The sequence below is a fragment of the Vidua chalybeata genome, chromosome 3, assembly GCF_026979565.1.
Source record: "Vidua chalybeata isolate OUT-0048 chromosome 3, bVidCha1 merged haplotype, whole genome shotgun sequence".
NCBI classification, from domain to species: Eukaryota; Metazoa; Chordata; class Aves; order Passeriformes; family Viduidae; genus Vidua; species Vidua chalybeata.
Genome location: NC_071532.1, coordinates 39,299,863 through 39,315,079, shown reverse-complemented (window position 1 = coordinate 39,315,079; position 15,217 = coordinate 39,299,863). Strand labels below are relative to the sequence as shown.

The 15,217-nt window shown below is 41.6% G+C and overlaps 1 protein-coding gene across 2 annotated transcripts in view; it reads right to left on the bottom strand.

Moving 5' to 3' along the window:
- Window positions 1-15,217, bottom strand: part of RALGAPA2 (Ral GTPase activating protein catalytic subunit alpha 2) — a 90,622-nt gene that overhangs the window by 73,304 nt on the left and 2,101 nt on the right. For both annotated transcript variants that reach the window (XM_053938234.1, XM_053938235.1), the window contains exons 2-9: window positions 12,487-12,597; window positions 11,959-12,008; window positions 5,223-5,280; window positions 3,957-4,000; window positions 3,344-3,518; window positions 2,772-2,887; window positions 1,433-1,571; window positions 803-1,002 (exon numbers count right to left, since the gene is read on the bottom strand). In XM_053938234.1, the coding sequence (XP_053794209.1) occupies window positions 803-1,002; window positions 1,433-1,571; window positions 2,772-2,887; window positions 3,344-3,518; window positions 3,957-4,000; window positions 5,223-5,280; window positions 11,959-12,008; window positions 12,487-12,597 (893 nt within the window). The remainder of the gene's footprint in view (window positions 1-802; window positions 1,003-1,432; window positions 1,572-2,771; window positions 2,888-3,343; window positions 3,519-3,956; window positions 4,001-5,222; window positions 5,281-11,958; window positions 12,009-12,486; window positions 12,598-15,217) is intronic.

Genomic DNA, 15,217 nt, shown 5'->3' with positions numbered 1-15,217 from the left:
AGCAGTCAGACACAACAGATTTCAGTCTACCACTCCATCCAAGAAGGAACTTGGTCTTCATAAACTGGACACTTTCTTACAGCACACAACAACTGCATTGTCCACTCCACACTAAGAGTGTAAAGGAAGGCACAGACACAGTGGAGAGGAATCCCCAAGTCCCTTTATCTTGGGGAAAAGATGGATTGTAGCACTACACATTATAAGGCCCAACACCTTTTTGCCAGGTTTTGCTCTGGCACTGTGCACATTTTGCAACCTCTCAAATTGTGTTGCTTCTCTGCTGAGCCCACAGCTGACACTCACCTATGGTTCAAGACCAAATGCAAGCTGAGATTTATTCTAAATTCTTAACAGAAAGCTGGAGAGTCTCTCAAAAGCATTGATTTATTAAATTCATTGTGAAGTATCTAACACCAGAGGAGTCTCAACCATGAGTTTATAAATGAAATATTTCTCTAATATCTCATTATAAACAGCTGCTATAACTGAGAAGAAAACAAAGCAGCCTTTGATGTCACTGGGAAATGGTCCATGGAGCCACCAAGTATGACAGTTTACAGAGTAAATTCCAAAAGTCTAAATGTAATACAGCTGAAGTTATGAGGGGAAAAAAAACTTTTAGTGAATTAGCAAAGGGTTTTGCTTGGAGAGTCCCTCCTCCATCAAAGAAAATCAAATAAACAGCTACATCATTTATTCACTATGGGGTAGCATTTCTTTGTGCTTCAGCTGTCAGTGCAGTGAGATCACCTGCAAGGTTAGCACGCATGCAAGAAGAGAGGTAAACTTTAAAGCCCACCTGAATAATTTTAGGGAGCATTTCTCCTCCATTTTTTGTATTCTGAACAGCAGTTAAATACTTCTTTTCAAGGAAGAAGGTAACGAGCCACTTGATAAAAATCACTCGAGCTGCCATGTAGGGGATTTTTGTGCTGTAGACACTCTCATTGTTCCGTGTTGCAGTGACATACACCGGCCTTGGCCTGACATCGGGAATGTCTGGGGGGACAAAAAGGAAGAGAGAAACGAAGTGGAACCTCAGCAATTGCTTCCCAACTCTGGCTAAATGTACCAAACACATCACCCAAGAAATAACAGATGAAATGACTGACTGCTTCTATTTCATTAATGCTTGTATTCTATTCTAACTTTATCGCTCCTCAGGAGAACACAACAGCACAGCTCCTTCCTGAGGTTATCACTTGTATCACTCAAAACAAAGGAAAGCAAAAGAGAAGGGCTGCAAAAGGAAGGGCAAAAGCTGAAACAAAGAACCAGCCCTGCTGCAACATAAGTTAGTTTTACACTAAACCAGGGAGAAAAAACTCCTCATCCCGCAGAGCTGTAGCGATACATCAGCAGGTAACACAGATGTTGCCAAGAGCAGCCTCTGGCTTTTTCTTCTTCAAAGGCAAAACCCACTACTTACCAAGCACAGGTTTGTAGAGGTTGGTTAGCTTTGTAAAAGATGGGAACAAGTGAGGAAGATAGTATTTTCTGAACAAAGTAAAGAGAAACTTAAACCCAGTGTCTTGGTTCTCTTTGTTCTTCCACTCCAAGCTGGCAGCCTTTGTTACGGAGTTAGAGAGAAACAAACAAAAAGCTTTAAGTTAATATGTTATACTGACAATTGTTTCCCCCTCAACACAAAAAAAAACCAAGCAACTACACTTTAGTAAGAAAAGAAAAAGCAGCACAGCCCCAAAACCCCCTTTACAAACTGCAGTAAGGATGGAAAGTAAGAATAGAGCATCCCCCCAAGCCAGCAAGCTCAGTGGAAGCCAGTGTATTTCAGCTGTTATAACCAGAGAAGGACAGCAACTGTCCTGTTCTGCTCTCAATAAATTTGCTTCTTACGTGTACATTTTGACAAAGTCACTTTGGGCTCTGCTTTTATCAATAGTATTTTCTTTGCCAGAATAAACACAAATAATCAAACACTGGAACCACTATGCAATGGGATTTGTAGAGTAAGCATGTTTGTTTAGATCCCACACAGGTAACAAGTATAAAAAGAAGAGTGACATTTTTGTTTTTCACTGAAGTGTTGTGAGACTCTGACATGTAAAACAAAGGGTGCTGTGGAGGAAGCTGATAATTTCATTCCGACACTTTTTAAAATAAAGCACTTATTCAAGATGACAAAACCTTTCCAAATATTATTTTGGTCTTGCATTTTCATATTAGAAAGTGTATCTCGAAGTATTTAATTATAATTTATCTTTTTTTTAATAACAAGGCTCTTTAATGTTCATTGTCTGCACAGTTTCCACTTTATTTCAAATGTTGGTTAATTTGTACTTTTAAAATATATACATAATCTTAATTTATTTCCTGTACAGATTCATCTTATCCACTTCTAATTAAATTTTATGTACATGTTACTTGCAGAATTTTAAAAACATCACAGAAGCCATCTCTCTTTATCTCTTCCTCCAGTGGTCCTTTACATTCCTTTTCATCTAGGTATGTGTCCAAAGAGAACAAACTGAATCTTTACCCCACATCAATTTTCTAAATGTAACGAGCACATAAAACAGTTACTCTGCAAGTTTGGATAACATTCATTAATTCTTATCACAAAAGTGTGACAAACTTCTTATTTTCACCAAAAATGGCACAAGAAAATAGTTTTGGGATGATTTTCCACTTAAGAGTACAAAATGTCCTGGGGAAGGGTAAACCCAGCTCCACACAGATGCAGTGTAATTTTCTACCACAGATACATCCTCCAAATATGAACAGTTTCAAACATTCATCCTCCTCACCTGAATTACCATATATTTTAGCAGGAGCTGGAGAAAATAGCAGGTCTGGTCTTCTGCAATTTTCTCCCCAGAGACAGCTGGCAAAAGTGGCGTTATTTCTTCTGGAAATATCTTGGCTAAAATCAAGTATTTTAAGCACAGAACACATGAAAATACTGAAATAAAAGCTATTTTCTGTAAAAGATTGATTTGAAAATACCCATTAGGGCACTACCAAGCTGTGCAAGTCCATCAGTTGCTCAGATGTCCAAAGTCCTGGCACATCCCAGCAAGGATGACACCAGATTCCTAGCAGCTTGGAAGGGCTGACACCAGCAGTGAGCCAACAAGGAGGAAACCTCCATGCCTGCTTCAGGGGCTGTAAAATGCTCCTACTGCTGCTGCATCTGAATTAAAACCACCCCAGAGCCAAAGAGCAAACCCTGACCGCTCAGAGGGACAGGAGCGGGTGGCTCTAGAGCTGCACCAGCCCAGCAGCCGGACACACACTGCAGCCAGCTCGAAATTCCGGGGGAAGCTAGCAGCACCCATTGCTCCCTCCTCCAGGAGAGGCACCCCAGGAGAAGGCTCACCATCAGGCACAGCCGGGGGGCTGACTAGGCTCTCCAGTGTGCAGGGCCCACGTGAGGATGGCAGCGGAGGAAAGCCAGGCACCAGGCAGGCGAACATCAGGATCTGCTCCTCGCCACAGTTGGTCTGCAGGGCTTGCAGCCACAGCAGGAACAGGCGGATTCCTTCACACCTGAGCTGCAAGGGGGTGCATTTGGGCAAAAAGACAGTTACACAGGTCTGTAAGTGCAGTAACACGGGTAAATAGTTCACAACAGGCAGGGCAAGAGCTTCATCCCAGCCAGGTATTGCAAGGTCTTGCCATCATACCAAGGGTATTCACATTATTAATATAATCCTAGCTCTAATGCCAGAGAAAGCTCAAAAAATTAGATATTAAGCAATATCTGTTAATACCTTCTGCAGGTAACTTCACAAAGGTCATGAGAGCAGCAAAATGACTGAAAACACATTAAAATAATCAAGGATCACAATAATAAAACTTACGATTAAAAGATAAATAAGAAAAAATTACAAAGCCTAACAATCTGGAAAACACTGCTATTGGGAAGCTGCAAAGTAGCATACTTCACAGGAATTAAAGTGAAAAGAAATATGAAAACATCAATGTGATACCTTGAGAGAATTTCCAGTATGCAAAAGCTTCTTCAGAATCGACCCTGGATTAGGAAAATTAAGTAGACATCATCAGACACTTCCCACCACAATGTTTTAAAAATTATTTCTTGGAAGCCTACTTTAATTTATTCTGGGGCCACTGCGCTGGGTTTTAAGACAACTGTGGGGGGAAACCTCCAACTGAATCACCACCACCCCAGATTAAATGTGATGTATCTTTCACAGGAGCGAGGTCCTCTGGGTTTTGTCAGAGGACCAGGTCTCAAATTATTTTAATTAATAGTAAGATCTGCGAATTATACACATTCCTTAAATGGCCTCCTTCCCACAAGATCTCACCATTTCACAAGAGTATATAGAAATTATTGACATATATAGGAAATTCACATTAATGCACATGAATGTTAAGCACAAGGCAGAGGTGTAAATAAATGCTCTGCCAAATTTTGTACATCACTTTTTGGACACCGATTTAAAATTTTGCCACTATGACCACTCAATACAATGATAAGGAATATATCAGCTACAGAGCAACCGAGTGGAAACAATTCAGTCTGAACTAGTGCAGCTGAAGCGTTATGAAGTGGCCAGGCAGATGTCTCCTCTTGTTTTTGGCAGTGCTGAGTGGAAATGTGACAACAGCCCTTCCCTTGACCTTTAACTTCCGCTCATTGTTCTTCTGCAAAAGCAATTCCTTGTTCTGACGACAAAAATGGCAGCTGGTCAGACAGTGCTGCAAACCAACCTCAACCAAAAAGTCCTACTTGGAAGGAAAAGAACCCCTCCCATAAAATTTTAATAAGCAGCATAAAAACCCATTGATGCCACACTGGTGGCATTTGGAAGCAGAATTCGAAAAGTAGTGATGAATCCAAGGCATTTGATTCAGAGGAAATTATCAAGTTAAACCACTTCGCTGGATTTCAAGGTGTTCTGGCCACCCAAGGCTGCTTTCTGCCAGACTCCTCCTACTCCCTCCCTTCTTCCAGAAGCTTCAATACTACCAGAGTGTGGGGAAAGAATAGTCTTGGTCTGAGGAAACTACCCATGAGGATCTTGTGTCTGTCATGGCTAAGGCCATATTCTAACAGGATACTGGGAAAATCCTCCATTTCACGAGAATCTGGGAAAGACAGCTTGGGCCAAACTTGCACAAATACCATGTATTCATAACTCTACTCATATATCGCTCATTAAAAGAAAAATTGATCTGAAAAAACTACTAAAAAGTCCATATTTTTTTAAAAAACAATTTCTTCTTACCTATACTGCGAAAATGCCATCGATAAAAAATCCTCTCTGGTAGTAGCTGCAATATTTTCTGCAGGAAACAAAACTAGTCAAATTTTCTGTAATAAATCTGGTTCATCAGGGGATACAGAGAAATGGATACACAACATACAAATGAGATGGGAATACATACACAGTTTCTTTTTAAACTACTGGCAGCACAGACTAGGGCTCGGACAAGGGTGTGGCAGTAGCGCAGCTCATCTACTACTGCTCCACCTCGCAAAGGTCTGACAGTACACAGGGCTTCACACAGGTTCCACACAAAAAATGTCTCCAACTTACAACTTTTCAGCCATTGAAATAAGAAATTAGGAAGATATATTTAAACAGGAAACTAGTTTTGAACACTTCTGTTTGGAAATCAAATTAAATTAAAAAATGTTATAAATGACTGATAGAGTTCCCTGCAATTATCAAACAAAATGACTGGCACAAATTTCTGCACAACAAAGCACGTCTAAGTTCTCAGTAATACCACATGCACGATGCAAATGGATGGTAGGTCACCTAAGCAACAGTGGCCCATTTGAGGGTGTTCTGCACACAGAAGCTCACAGGAAAAAACAAAGCATCACAGCCCAGAAAGCAGCTGGCATTGTGGGCCACCCCTGGGAGCCGGGTGACAGAGTCTCCACCACTGCCAGAGTGTGTGCTCAAGATGTGGAGCAGGACAGACCTCTTGCTTTTGACAATAAAGGGCTTCCTAAACTATATTCAACACTCAAAACAGTCTTTTTGAACATGGAACATTCCTTTCTCGGCAGAGAATGGTAGTCATGACAAGTTCGTGGACATAGGGAGCTAGACGTCAGGTCACAGACAGGCTGGTCTTCCTCCACACCTTCACCATAGCATGTAAATAGCATTTCTGAAAGGTTACCAGAATAAAAATGCAAACCAGGCAGGTCCTTTCCATGTTCCTTGTGTTTTGTTTCAGTGTCACTCCCCCAGCTCCCTCCCCAGCACACCGTGGCAGCAGGACCCCAGGAGCAGAGGGTCCAGAGGTCGAGCTCCCTGTCCATGGAATGCTTGGGATGAAGGATCTGACTGGCTAAAAACGAGGCCATGACTTACACTGGGGCTTTAGCTGTTAGTTAAGCACCAGGCTTCTGCCGATCAGATTGCAGGATCCATGGACAAAGAGTTATCATTATCTATCTAAACATTAAAACACTGGCAGCCCACCACTCCTCCAGACTATTTCTGGCATTAATCATTACTTAACTTGGCACGGTGCAGAAAGGAGTCCCAAGCTAGCCCAGGATCACTTTTAATCCAACCTAACCCAGGAGCTCTGCATGGAAGCTGGGTCTGTGCCCAGGCTCACAACAAGCTGTGTGCCCAAGGTGTGCAAGGAAAAGCTCCAGGAAACAAAACCCTATGGCAAGCCAGCAACAAAAACTGGGCTGGATTCAGGTGTCACACAACACACTGCAGGAAGGAAGCTTCATACATTGGCACATTTATCATGGAAAACCAGACAAAACCATGCATATTTTGTTTTCATTGTTTTAGTCTGTTACACAGTTTCACCTAAATTTGAACACGAGGTTCCCCTCCAGAAAGTGAGCTGTGACCAGAAAGTGAGCTGTGACAAGGTGCAAGCTACATAGGGTGGAAAAGTGCAAAGCTCCATAATAAAGACCCATTTGAAAAAGAATTTGATAACAATTTTCACATCCAAGTCTCAGCGAACTTTAGGTTGTGTCCAGAGAAAAGCAGAAGAACAAATACTGCTGCACAGTTCAACAACAAGCAGGAAAACCAAGCCTAAACTCTAAACTGCACAAAACTGGTGGGGCCAGGGCAGAAAACAACATGTTTACCATTCTTTTCTCTTTACAAAACACAGAACCCAACACCCTTGTCAGGTGACTGAATCAAAAACAATTCAAGGGTTCAAACCATCAGTAAGAGGACAGAAGTTCCTATCTGAGAAATGCTCCCATATCCCAAAGTCTATTCACACAGCAAAAAAACATAGACACTTAGGTCACTTGCCTTGTGTTCTCCTTTACAGCATCTCAAAACCAGGAAAACAATAACTATATGTATTTTGAAAAAATGCAAGGGTGTGACCTGCATGGTCCTGCCCCACAGCAACCAGACATTCTGAAAAAGCAACCTTGTCCCCCTCTTGCACTGCAGACAGAACAGCTCTGCAGCAGAGCAGGGCCACTTTAAATTATATGACTGCAGAGCCCACATCTTCTGCTGCAATGCAAAAAGAAGTCACCCAGGTGCAAAGTCTACATCACTAAATATAAATTCTGAAGGTTACAAGCTAAGCCCCAGTCCCACCAGCACAACTTCCAGCGGGTGATTTTTGCTCTGAGCACTGCAGTCCCAGACTGAGGTGGTGTTGCAGCATGACACAAGACTGCACAAGTTGTGGACCACCTCCAGTTGTTCCCTTTGCAACTTCATGTTTCCAGCAATATTTTGTACACCCTCCCCAACCCTGGCGCTCTAAAGAACATGCACTGCTATTGCTATATAACAAATTATAGTTTCTTCCCCTCCAGCACAGGCTGTCAGCCACACACCACTGTGAATCTGAGCCGGCTACTGACATCTTGTTCCTAGTTTCACACTACACTAATAAGAAATATTTTGAGAAACCCCACAGTGCAAAATAATATTACTTTTTCAGAAAACACATAGATCTATTTAATGCTTAGTGCTTTGCTGCATCTATATGGTAATCCATTATAACACACTTGAAATAGAAATTAGGTATTAGTACTGATCAACACATCAGGGTATCTGTCAGTTCTTTAAACTGATTATCCATAGTTCTTTTTCATTTGGACTTCCTGCATGACTAGGAATAATGTTAAGTTTAAATCTTAGTTTACACAGGATGCTGCTTTTTGAAAGCTGTGTCTCTCTCTTTTACTGACGCAAAATAAAAACCACCAAGGTTCGTATTTTGACAGACTCACTCTGACTTAACCAAAACTGCTATTTCTTTTTAAAAGCCTTTTGTTTTTGCCCCCCGGTTGAATCCCACCGTGACTCGTAGCTCTGTGCCCATCATCGCATGCTGGCCGCCCTGCTGCAGGACACAGAAAAGGCTGAGGATGGGCCCAAGCCTCATCTGGGGCCCCAGCAGATGTTTCCCAGCCCCACGGCCACGGGGGACAATGAGCACTGCTGTTCTGCTGCTCTGGACGTGCCAGGCTGGTCTTGGATCAACGACAGCCACCCGCAAGGTGCCCTCGCTGAGCAAACCCAGTCCTGGAGGCAGAACCAGTGGTGGTGCCAATGGCAAGCCTGCAGTCACGTCCCCCCCCAGGGGAATGGATTCAGAATTTCCAAGAGTCAGCAGCACTTCAAGCGAAGTCAAGGCAGAAGAGCTCTCCCAGGCCTCTATGGTCAAGTGCTCCTGGTGGTTTCAGGGTGTTCAACTACCAAAACTTGCATCAATTTAGAAATTTTCCATCTCCTCTTCAGAGACTCAGACAAGCCAAGAGGCCAATGGAGTCAGTGTGCCTGCAGCAGCTCAATCTCAATGAAGGGATACTCCATTTATTGCATTAATAAATTATTTACAGTTATTTGTTGAGGGAAAATGCCTGCTCAAAGCATACAGGGCACTTATCACTGCCCCAGGCATAACAAGAAACAGTAAGATCTCTGAAGTAAAATATGTGAAACATATAGCTAGCATTTACCACAGAATGCTGTAAGAATAGGGTTAGGGTTAGGAGCAATGTTATTGGAATTATAGCAGGACAAACTGTAAATGGTTCCAAAAGTAATTTTTATGTGTAGAAAAGTAGAGCTATAAGCACTTTTACTGCTATAAACAAAAAAGCCCGTTTGTTACTCTACTGAGCTTGAGACTCAGCATTCACATCTGCAGCAGGCTCAAGAAACCACAAACTGCACAAAACACAGACTTGGGGAAGCTTTTCTACATCTGAAAAATTCTGAGCGTAAAACATTTCATCTGGTGAACTTGTTAGATCAGTGGAATGAATTTTATGACACCATCAGCAAAACAGATGTGGCTGTTCTTAACTAATGAAGAAAAATTATAGAGAATAGGAAGAAATTGATCTATGTATCTCAAAATCATCAATTTGCTTTTACTTCATTAGAGATTAAAAAACACAGTGTCAGAGGAATCAGTACCTGATGCTGCAAGAAAGAAAAAACATTATTAAACATTATTAACAATACTAAAAAAAACCCCAAACTCTCACAAACAGATACATATATATATAACCAATATATAACCAACAATACTGTTAGCGGTGCCAGAAAATGGACGTAAATACAGTGCACCTCCTGGCAGGTCTGTGACACACAGGGCTCAGAGCTGCCCTCAAATCTGAGGTTTTGAGCTCTCCCTCAAAAGGGAGCAGGGACACTCCCTTTTGAACAATAGCAACCTGTTCTGCAAATGCACTGCAAACAGAGAGAGCCACGCCTCAGCAGAAAAAAAATGGCATGTCACATAATTTTGGGCTTTTAGCTGAAACAGTGAAAAATAACAGCACTGCTGCCATATCACATCACAGATATCTATCTGGGAAAAGACAAGGCCAAAGCACATTATAGAATTAGAGCCAAGCATTTTGCAGTATTAATTGCAACAATTACCCCTTCGCATTCCTCCCTGCTGGTTAATATTTCTTCTTGAATAACACGTTATTTGAAGTTGTTGCTGTGTGGCCAAGCTGTGCAGCTTGTATGTAAAATTAGAACTTCCATAAATTACTACCAAGCCAAGTCAGTTCCCAGAGGATTTGTGGGAAAAGCTTTGCTGCCCAACATACACACTAGGTGTCACCCCACAACAGCAGCACAATCCCACTAAACCTCCAGGAAAGGCAAAGGCAGTAATTCCCTCATAAATATTTTTATTGATTTTTAAGCTGTTAACCCTCAGCATGGGGACTCAGGATTTGTTAATCCTAAGTAACTACCTATTTAGCTAATTAGCAGAAAATGCAGCATCTCCCTGGCTCCCACTGACATCACACTAAATATGGAAAGCTTAACAATCAATTAGTTCTGTTTCCTATGGCTTAGAGTATGAATGTTTCATCACTTGGCATTTCTGACTCCCTGACCTGTACTGATGCTCTTGGGCTGTTCTCACCCAGGGTTAGCTATCCATGGACTGCATTTTCAATCCAGCAGATTCCCACAATAAAGGGAATCATTCTGAATCCCACACAAACACTGAAAGGATCTCCTCTCCCACAGGGTGACCAGGCTGTTGCACAGCTCTCCTCCACTGGGACCCCAAGCAGCTCCTGGTTCAGACACAACCATTGATTTTTTTCCTCCTTCAGACAACAAGTTCTCCCACTGCTTTTGAGGAGTATTAAGGGGTGGTTATTGGCCATCCCTTTCCAAGCCCTGGGAATGCCGAGTTATTCCCTCTACCCGAATGAGCAAGCACTGGCTATTTCCTATTCAATGGCACAAGCACAGAAATGTCACTCCTTATTCAAGGCCCCAGCACATTAACAAGCTTCCATTAACCTGCACAGCCTTGCTCAACTACACAGTGACACCTTCTCTGCTGGGCTGGACACCGAGGAGCAGGAAGAGGAGGAAGAGTTTTTCCTGCCCAAACAGTCCTGGAAAATTTATGAGCTCTCGTTCTTTGCCACTGCCTCAGGCACAACCCTAGAGCAAACCTGTGCTAATGTCACAAGGAGCAGAAAGTACAACTCAGATTTCAGGGTGAAAATGCAGCCTCATAGAGGGGGAAAGAGGAAAAGGGAGACAGCAAAGTGAGAATTCAAGATCACAAAACCCCAGGAAACCATGTCATCATGGCCATTTTTCCCACAACAGGCACATTAGGCTAAACAGCATCATTCTTCTTGTCACTATAAATACCATTTCAACTACAAGCTACTCATTAATAAAAAAACATGAAGCCACGTACTTCTGAGGGTCTGGAGGGTGTTTCAGAGGGAGTGAGAGGAGTTGAGAACAATTAACCTTTAGCTTCAATTTCTAGAGTCCCACTAAAAGTTTGAATGGCTTTTTCCTACCAAACAAACCCCAAAATATAAACAAAAATGACATTTCTATGATGCAATACTCAGGTAAAAAGAGTACAGAGTAAAAGAGAAAGAAATAAAGAAAAGAGAAAGGAATCAGTAGATGATGTGTGTTTAACCTTAAGAGAGAAATCTGGCCAATTATTTACCTAATTAACTGCCAGACCTTTTTGACTAGAGACAGGCAGAGCTTAAGCTGAGAATTTCAGTGTGCATTATAAGAACATTTTAATGTGTCAGTCTTTCATCTGTTCCAGGGATATTTTCTCACATCCAAATACATTTAGGTAATAACTCCAGTCAAAGAGGTACTTGGAAACTGATCTATGCCAGACTATTCTCACTTAAATTAAAGCGATCCTAATTTGATTATGCAAAAGTTAACTAGACAACATTTCTTCTCCAGACACTGCCAATGCTGGGCAGGAGGGAAGGATATACTGGTTGCAGTAGTGCTCCCAAATTCCACCAAAACCCCTGACTTGTTTTCAGAGATCAGCTCCCAGATCCTCAGGACAGAGGTGTTCTTGCTGGATTTCCAAGGCATTTTGATAAAATCTCTTAACGCAGGCAAGTGACACCTGGCTTTACCCCTCACTCCAAAGCACTAAGTAAGCACAGAATGACAGTGAGATTTTAAATACAGATTAGTTTTCATGGTATGGAAAACTTACTTCAAAAAGAAAGAGGATGGATTCCAGCTCCTCCCTTTGTGATTTATTCCCTGCAAGACACAAAACAATGTTGCTTACCAGAAATATACAATAAAAGACAGCAGAATGAGGCTGTTGCTGTTCAGCTCAAGTCAAAGATGCCACTCAATTTATTTCTCATCTTAAATAAAGATCCCAAGTGCGAGCTGTGCCCAGGCTGCAGTGCCTCTCTCTGCTCTGGCCGTGTCTCAGCTGAGCAGAGGGAGCTGCAGGAGCCTAGAGCAAGGTGAGAGGACAGGTATGTAAATGCTGAAATGAACCCAGAAATGCAATCAGCTGTTGCTCTCATTTCAGAGTGATTTTCCATGCTCATCTCTCCTGCTACCATAAAATTAAAGTGATTAATACTCACACTGTACTGCAGGAAACTATTAGTGTAAATACAGATAACTGAGGATTAGACAACCGTTGGACAGGCTTTAATGGAATGCCCTGGAGCACAGTTATGGAACACTGACCAACAGCTCCTGGAAAAACTCTAAGACTTACCTTTTTGTTTCAAGCTGTTTTCCAGTGTTATGAAGTTTTCATAGAATATAAAATAAATTTGAGAATAATTGTTGTCAAAAAACTGCTTCAGGTCACTTCCATCAACAATATCTGAAAAGAGAAGCAGAACAATTACACAAGAGCAGAAAGACAAGAATTTCAGGCATTCTGCAAATTTAGCATGAAAGAATGAAACAATGCAATACAAAACTATTTTACTGAGTTCACTGAGTATTCTGTACTAAACTGTCGGTCCATCCTTGCAAAGAATTTCACTGAATTTATGAGAGTCTGCAGTCGGGCTTTGATTCATTTGCTTTCCCTTAAAAAAAGAAAAGATGGGTTGAGTCTTAGCTGTATAACCAAATGCCCTCTGTACCATCAAAACAAGAAAACAAGCAGATACTGAATTTCCGGATGAAAATTCAGCTCTTGCATTCATCTGGCAAGCAGATCAAACCAGAAAACAGCATAATTCTCAATACATTTCTTAGAAGAATGGAAATTCAAGCATGTAGCACTTTCCAAAGTGTTAACTTGAATCTGAAATTTGAAATAAGTTTATTTTGTACAAAGAAAAAAGTTCACTGTTTTCTAAGCCTGACACTTGCTAAACACACATTAATTTCCTCCCTTTGGTCTTTACTGCAACTGATTTGGTCAAGGAAAGCTGTGTCATTTCCCCCAGAAGAGGGTGAAGGGCCAAAATTAATATCACATCTCCTCATTGAAGCCTCATCTTGCAAGAAACCCATTTGTTACCCAAAATAAAGCTGATTCCAGCAAGAAGGCTCAATAATATCTCACAACTATGGAAGAAAGAATAACTTTAGCCCTGGACAACCTGATTTTTATTTAAATTAGTACCTTTCCAGTAGTAAGGCTCTGCTTGGCTGCTTGTACTATGGAAACAATTAGAGAAGGGAAACTTTAATGTGATATTTGTTTCCTGCAAACTACTGGTCTGAATTTGCAAGCTAAGTGTAATTATTCCTCTCCATGAATACATCCTGTTAAACACAACTCCAGAAGAAAACAAGGCTTTCATTTACAAGGATTTAATATGAGGGAATGAGGTCATTAAAATCTAAACAAAAAGGAAACTTTCCCTCTAAATTGCAAAGGGAAGAGAAAGGAACTGCCTCACCAAGAAAGCAAATCCTCCATTTTCCAAAATGTGGCATCTCGGTGGTGACTCACAGGTGAGTGTGATTAAGCTGCATCCCTACAGCCACAGCCCTTTCTCAGAGATGTGTTTAACTTGTGGCAGGATACGGCTCATTCCTGCTTCTTAGACGGAAGAAACACTGGGGCCATTTATCACTTGAGGTAACAAAATAAAACCCTGACTTTGGGAAAATCCACTGACTGAAGGAGTATTTAGAAGCACCTGAGGAAACAAGGCAGCAAGCTTCGGGCTGAACTACAGGAATTTGGGGCAGAACTACAGGAATTTTATTTTTATATTTACTCCCAGACAGCTCCCAGGTTTCTACAGCTGCACACAGGCACCCAGCATTCACCCCTAAGGCAAGCACCAGCAGCCATTGCAAACCCGAGTAATTTCCCCCATTCCCATACAGGACAAGTTCACAAGTCTAGCTAACACCTGACAGTAGCTGCTGCAGCAACATACAGGAAAGAGTGAGACATTCACGAGGGTCACAGCCTATTTCTTCTCTATAAATAGGACACTTTGGCTCACTGGATAACTGTCAGTCACACTGACTCGCCTTACTATTAAATTTAAAATCTAGGGTAATACTCGGGTACCACTTAGTAAGAGCCAGAGTCTATTGACAAACTCTCATTGCTCTTCCTCATACTAAAAAAAAAGCCCAGAGGGGACACTAAGCCTGTCCTTAGCACACGGATTTGCCTTTTATGTTCCTGTTAACTGCCAAATGTTATCACAGTCACCTGTTAGGAATCATCCCTTAATTCCATGAACTTCCAAAGTCACTTTATGCTATTTTCCCAAAGCTCTCTTAATGCTCAAGTACTTGAAAAATTAAAGGAGATGAAGAGAATTTTTCAGCCACACCCTGGTTAATGATAAACTTTTATGACCAGCCTCACCCCAGAAATAATGTACAATTCTTACTTATCTTAAAAAAAAGTATGTCAGCATGAAACAGCCCATTACCAGAACACCCCTCCAACTGGAACAACTTCCAAAATAATGTTAACACCTCAAATGTTAACACAAGCTCTACGGAACAGTCTCAGCCCTGAATTCAGCAGAAGTCTGCACACATCCCCTACCTGTAAATGAAAGTTTCTACCCAGCCAGTATTGGTCCTGCAGCTGTACAGAACCACGAGGCCAAGCAGTGCCAGAACCAAAACCCCACTACTCTCCTTTGTTATCCCTCTCTGATCAAGGCAGCTCCATGGAAAGCATGGGCTTTCCTAACAGGTATGTTTTAAAGGCAACAATTAAGGATTGCACTTGGAAACCTTATAAATTTCACATTTAGTCTTAACTCTGTGTCTCCCACAGCAGTTGCCCACTGCTCAACAGAGAAAAGACTGAAAGCACTGGACAAAGCAGCATCCTACATCTGTTAGCAGCAGCACTTCTGACTCCTGTACCCAAGAAGAAAACACTATTAAAAGAGAAGTTTCAATACAAAAAGAATATTTTTACCCAAGAATAGCCAGAGAAAAAATTCTTAAGGCACAGCAATCCATTTTTGTTGTACAAAAGTCCCACAGAAACCACTCTGGGA